The 16,028-nt window shown below is 42.8% G+C and overlaps 1 protein-coding gene across 2 annotated transcripts in view; it reads right to left on the minus strand.

The window, feature by feature from the left end:
- The window catches only part of ME3 (malic enzyme 3), a 110,945-nt gene that overhangs the window by 38,113 nt on the left and 56,804 nt on the right, over positions 1-16,028 (minus strand). For both annotated transcript variants that reach the window (XM_008634930.2, XM_017735902.1), the window contains exon 3: positions 15,476-15,625. In XM_008634930.2, the coding sequence (XP_008633152.2) occupies positions 15,476-15,625 (150 nt within the window). The remainder of the gene's footprint in view (positions 1-15,475; positions 15,626-16,028) is intronic.

Raw genomic sequence — 16,028 nt, forward strand, 5'->3', positions numbered from 1 at the left:
AGGAATGGTGATCCATGTGGGAAAGTGACCTCTATCTGTGACACAACCACATCAGGAAGTGGGCGTGTATCTAAGCAAGCCTTGTATTTCACTAATGTTGAATCCGAGAGCCAAGGGCCGAGTTTCAATAAAACACACCTAAATTTCCAATGCCTTTAGGCACCCAGCTGAAGCAGATTTCTGAACCTGGTTGAGGCTCTGTGGCCTCCCATTAGGTGTTCAAGCATTCAGAGGGGATCCTGGTAGTAGCGAACTGGAAGTCCCTTTGCAGATGGGGTATGCAATGACCAACTCTGACAGGCAGTTGAGTAAATTCATGGTGTTTTTGAGATGCAAAGGGAAACAGACACGTCAGGGGTCTTTAGAGTCAGGGGTCACAGGTATGTCCTCATTTTGTATGATCCCCAGGAGAGTTGTGCTCTCCCTCCTGACAACAACATACCCACAGAGGTGAGCTGGCCAATTAGTAAAAATAACATGCCCAAAATTGGCAGAGGGTTTCTCTGTCCAAAAATCCCTTCTGCAAGACAGGCAGAAGGAACAGACAAGATCCACAAACTGAACTCAGCAAAAGCTTTGCTGATGAGTGAACAGGGAAGAGTAGCAGCCAGGTTTCTGTCAAGGACACACAACCTCTTTACTGTGAGGGTGGTGAGGCACTTGAACATATTGCCCAGAGAAACTGTGGATGCACCTTCCCTGGAGATATTCAAGGCCAGATTGGATGGCCTTGAGCAAGGTGGTCTAGTGCCTGTCCATGGCAAGGGGGTGGACTACATGATCTCTCATCATTTCTAACCCAAATCATTCTATGATTCCATGATTACAGGGGAGGTAACAGGAGCAAGAGCTTATTTGTGCCTTTGAGAACATCAAGGTAGAGCTCTGAACAGGTTAGCCTAGATGGATCAATAGTAAATAAGAAACATCCAAGTGGCAACAAAATGAATTAACTTGATTTTTCTGTGGAAAAGATGCAGCCTAAGCATTCTGAAGGAGAAATGAAACCTCAGCAACATTTATCATCTTTATTCTGCATTTATCACCATGTCTGCTCCAACTCCCTTGGGATAACAGTGGATAAACTGCTTCAGAGAAACAAAAAGAAATGAGGTAGTTTTCCTTTAAACTCCTTAGGACTCAATAACACGGATTCAACTAAAATGTAAAGCTAAAAATGTAAGTAATTTTGATCAAGTCACGTAACGTGGCCATAGTGTGGGGCAGAGACACAATGTTTTTCCAGACCAGAAAACTCACCTGTGCCCAGGAACCTGCCATTCTACATGGCTTCAGTCATGCATGGGGACAAAAACACAAGAATTAGACCTTAGTAAAAATTAACTGCCTCAGCAATTTCAATCCAGAATGTAGATGCTCTACCATTATTTCTGGTTAAATAGTAACCTTCAGAGAGCTGTTACCTTCGGGGGGGTAATTAAAAGTGGGGAGTGCTTCAACCTGCATTCATTAGGGTTTCAGAGCTGCAGTCTCATATTCAGTCCCCTAACATCACAGGTTTCACTACAGCTGCCTTTAGTTAAGGTGGAAGTTAGACTAGATTTTATTGTGCCACTGAGCACGTCCATAAGAGTCCAGGAAACTTCAGGGAGAGTTACAGCCTCTTAATTTGTCACTGAGGCAGTATTTCTGTCTGGATGTCAGCAAGTCCAGTCAAGCTGCCCAAACTGGACTGCAGGATCTAGCAAACTGCAGGTCATTGCAGAATCCATCAAAGAGCTTGAGTATGTTCACTCACACTATACAAGACCTAAGCCAGGGACATTATATTTTCTTTTCTGGTTTTATCCTGACTGAGTTCATGGCAGTACCCCAGAATTTCTAAAGCTACACAGTGTACCATATGAGCCATAAAAAGGATCCTGCTCTGGTCCCCAGTACTAGTTAAATCTTGGTCATCCTGATGACATTCTGAAAGTCCCACAATGAAGACAATCCCTTGACCGCAAGGTTCATTTTAGAAAAAGGTCAGAGACAAGGAAAACATGGCACATTTGATGCCCAGAGGAAGTGGTACTAGATACCGGTGATGGCTTTTTGGAGTAACATTTATATTTTTTTACAAGGACCTGTAATGATAGGACAAGGGATAATGGCTCTTTCAAACCGAAGGAGGGCAGGTTTAGATTACATACTGGAAAGAAATTCTTTACTGTGAGGATGGTGAGGCACTACAACAGAGTGTTGCCCAGAGAGTTTGAGGACTTGCCATCCCTAGAAGGGTTCAAGGCCAGGTTGCATGGGGCTATGAACAATGTGACCTAGTGGGAGGTGTCCCTGCCCACGGCAGGGGGTTTGGAACTAGATACTCTTTAAGGATATTTGTAACCAAACCATTCCATGATTCTATGATTCCTTTAAACATTTAGGAAGGAACTAGTTTTAACATGTCTCAGATATTAGAAAACAGAAATATCCTTTAATCCTTTCGTTCAATAAGCAGTTACTTCTTTAAAAAGGCTAAGTAGTGTTCCCTTTTCTGACAGTCCTGGTTAGCAATGCTGACTTGTGAGCTATTTCCCATTAGAAAAAACAGTGGAGCCAGCAGTGCTATCTCTAAAGTGCTGTTGTTTGTTTACAGAGAATGTTCATTCCCCAAAGCACAGAGGGGAGTGAAAAACATTATGCAATCTTTCCTCACAGCTCTATAATTTCTCCTCACTTCCCTCCTACCCAAAAGTCTCCCTCTCCTAATGGCTTTTCCTTGGCAATTACCAATGCTCCTGTAGCTATGTTTGCAACCCTCCTGGTGTAATCTTGCCCCACTGCTGCCTCTGACAAGAAATCAAACAGAAATCCACTGCAATCAAAGCCTTTGCTTCATCAAGCTCCATGTAAAACCTCTTTGGCCACTGCTGTGCTCTTCTTGCAGTCTTGTCCTGTGCTGTGGGTTTGGGCAGCATTCCTATGACTTCAGTTACCTGTTTACATCTATAAAATCAATGGGCTCTTTACACTTATCATATATGAGTAACAGCAATTATACCCACCAGTATTCATATCACACTGGTCAAAAGCAGAACAAACGATGGCATTGGATCACTGATATGTACTAGCATGAAGCAAAAGGACATCACTCTTTGATTCTCATGAACTTCCCTTGCTAGCTGTGACAGAAAATGGTTGTATATTTAAGTTCTGTGGAGGAAAAGGGACACCACCAGAAGGACCTCAAAAGCTCCTAACTTGACAGGAGTTGAAAAGCACAACCCCTCCCACTCCACTATTGCAGCTTCATCCTTCTTCTCCTCACTCCTCCAAAAGGACATCTCTCTGAAGAATAAGATACTTGCTCAGTAAGGGAGGAATGTATTTGCACAGCATTATCCAATATTTACTGACACTGCAACGGTCAGGCTTGCTCAGGGTTTGGTATATAGCAGGAAGAACACAAAAAACCTCAACTGCAAGTTCCATGTGCTTTCTGCACAGAGATCAGCCCATCAGCCTTGTTTACTGGATCTCAGAGAAGAGGTGTCTTCTTTAATGGGCTACCAGGCTCTGCCTTATATAATTACTTCTTCCTGAGAAGAGGAACTGATGGAGGGAAGCAGATTAAAATGGTAGCTAAGGTCCCTAATTCTCCAGATACTTCTCATCCAGCCAAGGAAGAGTCTTTCAAGGAATCTGGTTCTTCATGTGTGTGCTGCCATAACAGTCCATTTTTGAATTGCAAGACTAAAGGTAACAATACTTGGGCTTTGTTTAATTTTTTTTTTTTTTTAATTAATAACTTTTAGTCCGGGTGCTATGAGAGGAACTTGCTCCACAAGTGAGGAGACAATAAAAACTACTGTATAAGTTAACACTAAGAAAATGCACATATTCCTAATACTTAAATCAGACAAGCAGGCATCATGAGTAAGTGTTTTTATCTGGATAGGAATGGCTCATTCTTGGAATACTAATAAAAGTTAAGTGTCTCCACTTACAACCTGAAGGTGATGAAATTCTACTCACATAAAAGTCCTTGAATGTTTTAACTTAATTAGGCCTGGATTTCCCTTAGAAGACATAGGAAGTCCACGGGAAATCATTGCTTAAAAAAGCAACAAACAAAAGAGATGAGTCAGATCTTTGCCAGCATCCCAGCCTGCACCAGGGTGCCGTTGGACAGCCATGAAAAAGTTGTGAGACAGAAGCCAGAAACCTACAGTGAGTTATAAGGCTGGACAGAAAACAGCTCTGACAGGCATGGCACAAGCTGACCTTTTGCAGTGATCACAGCCACTCCTTACACAAAGGCATGATGCTCTTGGAAAACCTGGAGCAAGACTGTCTAAGAGTAACATTGAAATCCACATGTCAAAATTATTTTCACAGTCAGGAAATGAAAAACCAAGTTGGCTTGTCATGGTGGAAGGATGCTGACTGCTGCTGCATCCTGCTCTGTGCTCTTTGCAGTCTGGCTGAATTATGCCCCAAGCCCAGCTGACTGGCAGGTATTTTGGCTGTCCAAGGCTGCAAAAGGAACACACGCGAGAGAGGGATCAGCTGATGGATTGGCTTTTGTTGCATGCTAACCACAGAAGACTCTCACTGCTGTGCCAGAGGAGCAGGCTGGAGGAGCCACTCTGGATTTAAGGCCAGTCTGTGCTAGAGATGAAATAAAATGTGGTTACAGTAAAGGCCTACATTTGGTGTTATTTATTTTCACTTTCAAAACTCATACACAAAATTGACAGGTTGAGCAATATGAGCCTTTGGGGACATTTCCGCCAGCTGCACCCCCACTGTTGACTTTTTTTGCTTCTGGTCTCTGCCAGAACAGGACAAAAGGCTTCAGAACAACAAAATAAACTTTGAAATTGCTTGGCTGTTTTAGGGAGCTTGAGATTACAAATGCCTGTGGGCTACAGACTTTGGAGAGAAAGTATGTGCTAGCATGCACTGATTTGTCTAAATACAGTACAATTAATCATCAGATTGGACAAAATTTCTGTGATTATTAATCAGCTATTTTTTTCAGATTTGTTTATAATAAAAGCCAAGATATTTTCATTGTTTTAGGTAATTTTCTTTGTAAATTGTAGGATGCTGACCAGTGCCCTGAGGCAATAATGAAAAAAAATAATAAAAACCAAGCACAATCAACTACTAATCAAATATATACAGAGATTTATAAGGCAATATATCTATAATTTAAGTACAGTAAGAGATTTAATTTCAAATGATCTGCAACATGAATAATTTCATTACTACTATAAATGTCCTTAAAGTTGTCACCATATATTTTAGGTAGGAAGCCCAAAATTCAGTGTGGAAGCCAGAAGATGCAGGCTCCAAGGTACAATAATGAAAGATTCACTATCCACACAACCCCCCTAAACCCACACTGGGAAATCTCCATGTAAGAAACTGCCAAAGATCAGGAACAGAGAGATTTAAGTGAGCACATATGAATGCAAGCTGTAGTCCTCCCAGTGCTTTGGCATAGTCCAACCCCTGCCACTGCAGGGAAGTCCAGACCACAGCCTAAAGCAAAGCTTTTGCATCCATCTCCTATCTGCCAAATTATTAACACCTACTACTATTTTTAGCAGGTTTTTTTTTTTTCCCCCCAGGAAAAGGGCAATTATACTGTGTCCTCTCTTACCTGCTAGCTCATTTCAACAAATCTATCAGAAAGGCAAAGGTCTCAAAGACGTTTGTTCCCACACCCTTTAAGGAAAATTACTGTTGAGATAAAGAGAAAAGATAAAAGGGTTCATGTCCTCACCATTCTGGAGAAGGGAACATAGACCTTACTCTGACAATTATTTTGACACAGTTTGCAGCTGCACACAACATGTGCTGCTTCCCATCTAGTACCTACTCCTGTACTTACTAAGCCCTCACTAGATGAGTCCTAGCAAAGCCTTAGGGCTTTCCTGGGCTGCAAGACTAAGCAGAAGGCAGAGAAAAGGAGGAAAAAAGGTGACTGGAGAGGAAACCAAATGAAAAAACAGAATGGTTGTGGAGCAGGATCAAAAAGGCACAGATAGGAAATCAGAGGGGATGGCAAGCAGAGCACTGAAAGCTGTGCTCACTGCTCCCTAAGGAAGAGGTGAGGGAAAGGGAGAAACACAAGCTGGTGTGGGTGGCTATGGTAAAACACAGGTGGATATGAAAAAAGGATGAAGGGGATGTGGAAAGGAATATAAGGTTTCACAGATATGAAATGTTAGGGGACAGTGGACAGAAACCAGGAGGAATCCTGGATTTATGGGTTCTGCTAGTCAGGAATCAGCCTAAAGAACAGATATCCTTTCTTCCTCTTCAGGGGGAAGTTGATGGAGAAAGACCAGCTCAATACCTATTGTTATTGGTCACTATGCAGCAATGTGAAAATGCAGAGGGTTGGAATCAGGTCCCCAGTGGATCTCTGCTGTCCACATTCTAGGATTAAGGGAGGAGGCCAGCAGACCCATGTTGCTTTTGGCTTGTCATGAGCTGCTTTTCCCTACTGTATTCTCAGGACTGGATTCTCTGGTTGAACCAGAGAACTGCCAAGTCATAGCATAATTCAGGGATTACATCCTCCTTGTATTTTAAAACTTGACAACCCCAAATTTCTGAGTGTCCTTTTCAGCAGTGGCATTTCAATACTGTTTAGGAGGACCTTGGAGAAGGTCTGTCTGTGTAAGGATTGAGCTGTGGGAGCCAAGGACTGGGTAAGGGCCAAGCAGGTCTGCAGTATGGGGTCTGACTCTGGCTTATCCTCAGCACCCAGAGCTCCGTTCTTGCTAACGTGCGGGAGGGAGAGGGTAAGACCAGACTGCCTTCTGTCACTCACACATTTACAGCTGCAGATGGGTAAAGACCAGGCATTGAGGTGAGACATAAGTTTCCACCATCCAGGGATTCCACCAACCAGCAAGTGTGGGCATTTGCCAAATTCAGTAACCTTTGCTGTGTTTAAGCTCATCATGTTCAAGGGGCTTGATGTTCTTTGTTCAAAAACAATTTTAAGTGTAGGAAAATTTGACTTGGCCCGGATTTTCCTCTGACTTTTTGGAGGTTCAGTCCTACACCTGATTGTGTGCTGGATTCTGGAAGTATCTCAGTAACTGGAAGATTACAGGATTACAAAGACAAACATGCTGAGATGGTCATACAGTGCTGTTGCTCAGTTGATTTTGACCAAGGAGCCCTTATCTGTTTTCACTGCTAAGCACACAATGTATTCTGTTTTACTTGATAGTGCAGAGGTTAAGGTGGGATCAAAACCCCCTGGGAAGTTAAATTAAGTCCTACCCTGATTATATTTCCTTCCTGTGCTGTGCAAATTCTTCCAGGACCCACACCTTCCCTTTTAAAGTGCACTGCAGGGAGCCCCAAGAATGAACACAGAATTAGAACAAAGTTTGACAAAGAAAAGAAAGATTATTTTGACAATACCAGAGAAGTCAGCTTCCAGATAAATGAAATATAATTTGTTATACTTTTAGTGAATCCACATAATAAAAAAAATCTAACTTTTGCCATAAATTGCAGCAAAACCAGAAAATAGCAGCAGCTTGTATATAAATTCTTCCATAATCAGGTAATAGAATCATAGGATCACAGAATTGTTTGGTCTGAAGGGGATCTTAAAGATAATCTAACCATGGCACACCATCTAATCATGGCAAACCTCTTGCCATGGGCAGGGACACCTTCCCCTAAAACAGGTTGCTCAGAGCCCCATCCAATCTGGCCTTAAATACTTCCAGGGATGGGGTATCCACAGCTTTTCTTGGCAACCTATGCCAGTGCCTCACCACCCTCACAGTCAGAAACTTCTTATATCTAATCTAAACCTACCCTCTTTCAGTTTAAAACCACTGCTCCTTATCCTACCACTACATGCCCTTGTGCAAGCCCCTCTCCAGCTTTCCTGTTGGCCCCCTTCAGGTACTGTGAGGTGCTTTAAGGTGTCCCTGGAACCTTCCCTTCTCCAAGCTGAACAACTCCAGCTCTCTCAGCCTGTCTTCACAGGAGAGGATCTCCAGCCATCTGAGCATCTTATGGCCTTCTCTGAACTTTCTCTACAACAGGTCCATGTCCTTCTTGTGTTGGGGGCCCCAGAGCTGGACACAGCACTCCAGGTAGGTCTCATGAGAGCAGAGGGGAGAATCACCTCTCTTGCCCTGCTGGCCACGCTGCTTTGGGTACAGCTCAGGACACAGTTGGCTTTCTGGGCACAATCCATGGCTGTTCCACAGCCCAATAGATACTGCTGTACAAGGTTTTCATGATAGTCAGCATCATTTCCCCTCAAACTTACATCCTGGTATTCATTATTCCAAATAATTCTCCTCCTTCCTCCCTGTCTTTGGCATTTTTTGTTTGAGGTGGGGTTGCTTCTTGTGGCAGCAGCATAGATTTATGCCAGATCAAAGGTGAACACATTCTCTTGTATTTCCTTCACCAGGTCAACCTCTTTCTTTTGGACAACTCCACCTCTTCCTTTGAGCTTCTCCTGGTAAATCAGGGAATTTCAACAGACTTAAATCTAAATCACCTCTGACAGCAGCAGAAAGCCTGACCTTCATAAATTAACATGAGATTTGCTGTTAACTTCTGTGTGCCTGACATTTTACCTCACGCCCATAGAAGCTTTTCATGGTTGTTACAGCCAGTGCACACACATTTTTCTTAGGAAATGTGAGGAAAAGAGAGAGGGAGAGACAGAAGACTGGAGATACGGAACAAGGAGTGCTGACTGGTTTTCTAATGAAAAAAACCAGAGCTAAGTCCTTTTTCACTCCCTTTTTCACTCATTGCAATGCAGTAACTCAAGTCACAACACCAACAGTGTCCATCCCATTCCCCAGCCTCCATGGAACATCAGATCAGGACTGATACACCAGCTCTTCTCTTTGTATGCCCACAAGCCAATCTGTGATTGTCTCCCCATTTTGAAAAACACTTCAGTGAAGTGGAAACAGAGAAGGGACAAGGATAGGGGTACAGCATACTGAAAAGACTTGCCTGAAGAAAGTGGGGAGAGAGAGAGCAGTGGGAAACTTTGAATTACTTTGTCAGCTCTCAGAAGTTCCTAACAGGCTGAGCCGTTTTCAGCAGCCCTGGGCTCCTTCTGCATGAACTACTTTCTCCTCACCTACTCCAACCATGGTCTTCCCTCCCCCCCGCCCCCATTCAATAATCCTGTCCCATACCAACGACTGTCTCCCACCTATGTCTAACCTCTTCATGGATTTCTGACTACACGTGGTCTCCATGAGACTTTCCACAGACATTCCCTCCCCTTCAGTCTGTTCCAAGACCAGTCTTTGGGCACCTGCGGCAATGCTACCTAAACACAGTGTTAAACACATTCCTCTTCTCATGCACTGACTCAGTTGCCTCTGGAAGAAGGCTGAACCAGACTGGTGGCAACACGAGACGATATTACAACGAGTGTTTTTACAAGAAGTAGAGATTGTCTAGAGGGGTTTCAAAACAAACTTTCAGGACAAGAATCCAAACCCCAGTCTTCCCACTCACTTCTGGTCTCCAATGTTTTATAGAAGAGGGAGTGTAGACAATTCTGTAGTTAGGGACAAGTTTATGGGACTTACACTTTTGTTCTAATTCCATTTGGTTTGGTCTTAAAGTGTCCAGAAATGGCAGGTAACTTTCCCTCCTGCTGCTCAGACGGCACAACACCACAAAAAAAGCCACTCAGCGGAGCCAGACCTGCTGACAGGACAATTCTGTAGATTGACTGATGTTTCATTTACTCATTTTTCATCAGAGACACAGATCATTATTCTGTCAGACTTAATTTTCACACCATGTGCATCCTGTTAGCTTTCTCCAGGTTCGGCTTAATCCTAACATGTTTTGCATTGTTCTGCAAGTAGTCCTCAAGGATATTTACGTTTGTAGAAAAAAAAGTGAGCTTAGGCAAGTTTTTTCTGTCCTCATAACCCTTCTCCAGTGGTGATACACCAGCCTTTTCCAGTCCTACTCTCAGGGGATCCCAAAAGCTTTTGAGGAGTAGCTGACAACTTCATACTTTCAAATACCACTATGCTTATGAATTAACCAGTGTCTTGAGAGACTGTGGTCTTATGCCACTGTAATAAACTATCCCTCACCATCACAGAAGAAATAAAACCCTGATTCCATGCCCTGAGTTTCCTCTTTACTACCTCTTTGTGAAGAAGTGTAGTATCTTTCAAAGATACTGTCGCAATTAGAACAGATCCTCAGGCTTAAAACATACTTTTTAAATGGCATTGCACATGTTCAGTCCTGTGCTCCATAAGAATCCCCATGATATTCATTAAGTACATTTTACATTGAAAAAAAGAGCAAAAAAGGAAAGAAACCAAAAAACTACTATGTACTTTTCTTTGTAGAGGCTTTGTATCGTTAGTCTAAAGAAAAAAGGACTCTCAACCACAGTCTGAAAGCCTATAGGGTTGGTAGAAGCATTTCCTAAGGAAGTGGCGACTCTATCTGTTAGTGGGACCAAAGAACAAAGATTCCTCCTTCCTTCCTTCATTTAGCATCTCAAAGTTGCAAGCCCTGCTTTGTTACATTTCATCCTTTCCGTCTACCAAATTTCTGATGAGGATAAGGCATCCCTGGGCTTTGAAAAGCAAACACTTCCAAGGCCCATGTTCCTCAGTACCTAGGATAGCCTGTCCTTTGCTTGAAGCTAATTGTATTATCGCTGCTGCTGAACATAAGTGAGCCTGCCCTCCCCAGGCCTTGAGCAGCTGGCTTCTGCTTCAGCGTGTCAGCACAGCTCCTGTCCAGGGGGCAGTGAACTGGCTATTTGGATTACTGCCAGCCTGGCCCAAAAAGGACTTGGATCGGCCCAGATTTATCCTTGAACCATCATTACACAGCAGCACGGACATCTGTGGAGGCACAGGGGTGGTAGGAGGGGATGATGAGGGGATGCCAGGGATGGATTGCAGGAGACAGACTGCAAATCTGCACATGTGCAGACAAAGGACCTGAAGCGGTACAACTGCAAGAAATCTCCCTTAAGTCTGGATCACCCTTGATCATCATACACTGCAGAAGATATATTCTTTATATGAAACAAGTCTTGTCACCTTGGGACTCTTATTTCCAGTCACATCCTTTGGCCTTGATAATGTGCATACATCTGCGTCCCCTCACAACCACTACAGAACTTGTGAGTCAAAGGGAGCAACAGATTTTCATAACAAAACTGCAACCACAAGACACAAAATGAGGAGGAGCATAACCTGAGAAGTCCCCAAAAAGTGAGCATGTTTACCTATTCTAGTCCTGTAGTCCTCCCTTTACTGGCAACAGCTGCAGACAGGACCTGTGCTTAGGAAGACTTCTCTTTGGACATGCTACTCTTCTTTTGTGCTTATTATACATGGTTTGATCACAGAAGAGAGATTTTGACGGTGTTCTTAATCATTACTGCAAAAGAGGTGCTATTGCTTAGTACTTCAACCTGTACTTACAAATTACATAATAATTTATATTTTTTATTTCAAAAATTCAAAATAAAAAATGAAACTGTACTTTAGCCTGAAGGTTGTAATGCTTATTACATGGCTTTAAATAAACAAATACTGTTAACTCACCAGGGAGCTGGCTGGAAAACAAGATAGGAAAAATGTATTCAACACAGACACCTTCCAGCAAAAACTTCAGATCTCTTAGGCAACAGTGCCTGGATGTAATTTTTAATAATTTTACGGTTCCGCCTCTATTTCAGTCATTCTAAACCTCTGAGGCTTAATCACATAGGAAGAAGTCTGAGGCCAATGGAAAAAAATATCCTGCCTGAAGAATTTAAAGCAACTAGTACAAAGAAAGGCAGGGGAATGCAAAGAACCTGCTGGGGCATCAGGAGCTATGCCTGGCCCACCAGAAGAAGTGGGGAAACTGTGGGAATCATAGATAAGCATGAGAAGAGTCGAATGTTTGCAAGTGTTTTTGTTCCTAGTAGCTCTTTTCTACTGTTAAATATAGAAATCCTGGCTGGATAGCTTTTTGAAAGAAAAGAACACCAAGTGTCTGATTCCATTTGGAGCAGATAAATCTGCTAGCAGGGAGTATGATGGAGCCCTGACCTGGAAGGAGAATTCCATCCACTGGCCCCGTGAAAGTGCAGGTTAGAGGTTCATCCATTAAGGGTTTGTATATAAAGACTAAGAAAGGGAAAAGAGGCATTGAGTCCTGCAACTACAACAACAGTATCTGACTAACAAAATCTGCAGCCATGCAAACACAGATAAATGTGTTCTGATAAATGATTCTGAGAGAAGCCCTCCTGGACATCTTAGGACTGTTTTCAGATGTTGTTGTACAAGATCTGCTTTTTAAGCAAGTTACTTGCACTTTAATCCTTCCAGGCTCAACCTTCAAGTATAAAGCCAAGCACTATTGCAGCTGAGAAAGATTCCAAGATGGGAGAGAAGCTAATTGTGTCCAAAGGTTGCTGCTGCTGTGGCCACAGACAGACCGCACAATAAGCTGTGCTATATGGGCACATCCATCCATGCTGGAGCACCACGTGGAGTTTTAAAATGGAGCTATCTCATTTCTCTTGCCGGGTTAACAGCACTAAATGTGACAGTTCGGATAAAAAGGTAATTGCTACAGCAAACATTCAAATCAGCTATCTGTTGCCCAAAGAGCCGGGCTGGGAGGTGTGGCACTCCAGAGGAGAAGTTTAGAAACACTGATTCTCTGGAGAGAATGACCCTAACCCAACAGAACAGAGCTCACAGCAGGACACAGAGTGAGGAGAAATGCTAAGCAGAGTTCTAGAGTGGCACGTATGTGGTGTGGTAGTTGTCTCAAAGAAAAGATTCACAGGCAGAAGACAAAATGAATTACAGTGACCAGAGCCCCCAGGTAATGCCAATAAAGGTGAGGGCCCGCTGGGATGTGTAAGCAGAACTAAACTGACTGCTCCGACCTCTTCCACACTGCCAGTCCTCTGGGGCAAAGCAGTGCTTGCCCTCCTGTGGTGCATTTCAGGAGAAGTGCAGCCAAAAAGGACACTCCAGAGTGAGAACACCAGGGCAGAGCAGCACAAACTACAGGTAAGAAAACCACCAGACTGAACAGTCTTCTACTGAGAAAAGGCTGCTGTAGAGAGGGTGATGTTGGCAAAGAACATTTAGGTTATATACTAGAGGAAAAGTGCTTTCTATTTATATGAGAGTTAATGGAATGGGCTACATAGGGTAGCTTCATTGCGGATTTAAAATAAAGTATGATTAGTTAGTGAACAGGGTTAAATGTTAAAGCTTCCTGTGATGGCAGAGCAAAATTGAAGGGCTTGGACATCCTCTCCCGTTCCAGGTGCTTGCTTTTCCTAAAACACCAGTAAAATATATTTATATGAGTGCCATTTTGTTTTAAAAACCTTCCAATACAAATAAAATTAGGTTAGAAGAATCAGCTCTTCAGACTGCCAGTGCAGCTTCAGATAATGGGATGGGAAGAGCTAAAAATTCAGATTTAGATCTTTATTAACGAGATCCCTAAATCTGCTGGTCCCAATGATTTTAGCAGAAGTACTAGCATCCTACCTTGAATTATTTGTCTTGCAGGCCAACTCCTAATGTATGTAATACGCTCCAGGACAGAAAATATATAACCCAAGAAAGTAAGAGTCAGATTGAAAAAAAAAGCACATGTGAACACTTCCTACTTTAGTCTCATCACTTTACATGATGTAAGAACTCTTTTCTTTTTGCAACAAAAACATTCTTCTGCTAAAACAACCTTGATTACAACCAAACCTGAAGCTAGGCTGAAATTCATTCTGTATCTTTAGGGAAACAAACTCCCCACCACAGGAAATCCAGTGTACCAAGGACACGGTCATTTGCTCTTTCCTGAAGAAGCCACCATGGGCTGGAATCCAGAAAAGACCCAGCCCAAATTTAGCAGCAAAACTGTCAGACTATGAGACATTCCTATCGCATTGGTAAAATAATGTGGATTTAAAACATGAGAAAGACATGAGTTACAGGAAGGGGAGTTCTCCAACAGCAACAACTGCAGAAAGAGTTCAGTATGTGGAAAGACATCCCTGCTTTCCTGAAGATAATAATGGATGAAAATAGAAGAAGCAAAGCTCCCAAATATTGTTTTAACTTATCACAAGGTAAAAGCAGCCAGGAGGCAAAGACACAGTGGCTGTACAGCAGAAATTGCTGTATGAATATTGATTAGCTGAGAACCAGCAGTGTGCTCTTCCCTGACTGACAGTGCTCACAGCTCAACACCTGGAGACACAATCTGGACTCTCTTATCTCTGCTCCCTTTTATTCCTGCCCACAAGAAGTAAGTGTCTTCCCCCTGTACAGAGTGCAGATCCTTCTCTGGTTTCCTCATACACACTGAGGAGGAGGAGGGGATACGATCAAGGCTTGACTAGATGAATGACTTCACCCCAGCCCAGTAGATCCACAAGTTGCACATCAGGACACAGAACACAATTACCTAGCATAGACACAGGCCAAAAAGCAATCTTGAGGAGCAGCTCATGTGAAGGAATACAGTGGCTTTATTAGGAATTTTCATGACAAGCAGGAAGCAGGCAGGTTTACCAAGATAATCTCATACATAAAATGTTATTAATTATCTGTCTACACAGTCCTTATGTCTTTGAGGTGTCCCTGCTTCACAGGGACCCTGTGTGACCTAGACTCAGATAGTACAATTTGCCTCAGTTGCCCCCACCTGTAACGCTACTCTCAGCTGAAACTGCAGTCAAATCTCATGCTTGTGAAGTGCTTTGAAAATGGTATTATTCCATTCCTTTACTTTGCATATTTCTATAGCAAAAGCTAAAATGTTCATCTGACTACTGGTCCATTTCAAGGACAAAAAAATTTAAAAGCTTGCAAAGAAAACTGAACTGTACCATTGAATTTTCAGGCTAGGACTAAAATGTATTTCAGAAAGCTAACAAGGGATTTATCTAAGCATTAATCATTAAAAAGAATTATGCAGAATGGGGTCTTCCAACATGGTACAGAGTGTTTAATGTTGCATGAATTTACACAGTGACTGTTCTGAGCAGAGAGGAAGGCACTGATGCAGAGCATCATCTATGAAAATGATTCTAGTGGGGTAGTTTGTGGAAGTGCATACAAAAGTTCAAAATCAGCACAGTGTATCCAAAACCCAACAATTACTCAAACAGCATTGCAGAGGGCACTCAGTGCTCCTGAGACAGCAGATGGGGAGGGGTGCAGCCCTAAGTTCAGCGAGCTGTTTGGGGACTGTACAGCACTGTTTGAGAACAAAACCACTCTGTTCACTGTTTATAGGAAGAAGTCAGAGCTATTCTCAACTCCCCAACTCATCATCAAATGTACACACACGAAGCTGCTTGCTGGTCCACTTTTTGATGAGGGATTGAGTTTTAGATGATTTGGGCCACCCACATAAAGATGGTGTCAATACAAAAGAAACATTCATATGAAATTTTAAAAAAGGCAAACACAGTCTCTTCACTCACCGTGGTCTCCTGAAAGCCAAACCATACTGCTGACAAGCCAGGCCAACTGTTGGGGTGTAAACTATGGGCATGAATCTCTCAATATCAGAGGTCAGCACTCGGTAAAAAAGCTTCTCATTCCTGTCTTGCAATGTCATAAGAACAATATACCTTTAAAGTAAAACAAAATAGTTATATATCAGTATTTATGGTTGTTCACAGTTTCACAAAGAGCAGTTGTTGGCTCACTCAGTATGCACTCAGTTCTCCTGAGCCCTGACACTCCCTTGTGCTGCATCATGAGCAGATACTTGGAGCAAATTTTCCCAGAGGGCCTGGCCAGCTCCACCATCCTCAATCACACCCATGCACAACCTTAGAATATTGAAATTTGCATCAAAAGGCATCTTACGCAGCTATCAGTATATAATTTTCAAGATTAACATAGGTATTTGTGACACAGAAAAACCAATGCAATTGGTCTACAGGGTAAGAGTCCTGCTGCCTCAGTCTTCAGATCAATGGCAGCTGAGAGAGGGAGAGATGCAAACCCTACTGTCCATCACAGCAGGAA

The sequence above is a fragment of the Corvus brachyrhynchos genome, unplaced genomic scaffold (assembly GCF_000691975.1).
Source record: "Corvus brachyrhynchos isolate BGI_N302 unplaced genomic scaffold, ASM69197v1 scaffold44, whole genome shotgun sequence".
In the NCBI taxonomy this organism is placed as follows: Eukaryota; Metazoa; Chordata; class Aves; order Passeriformes; family Corvidae; genus Corvus; species Corvus brachyrhynchos.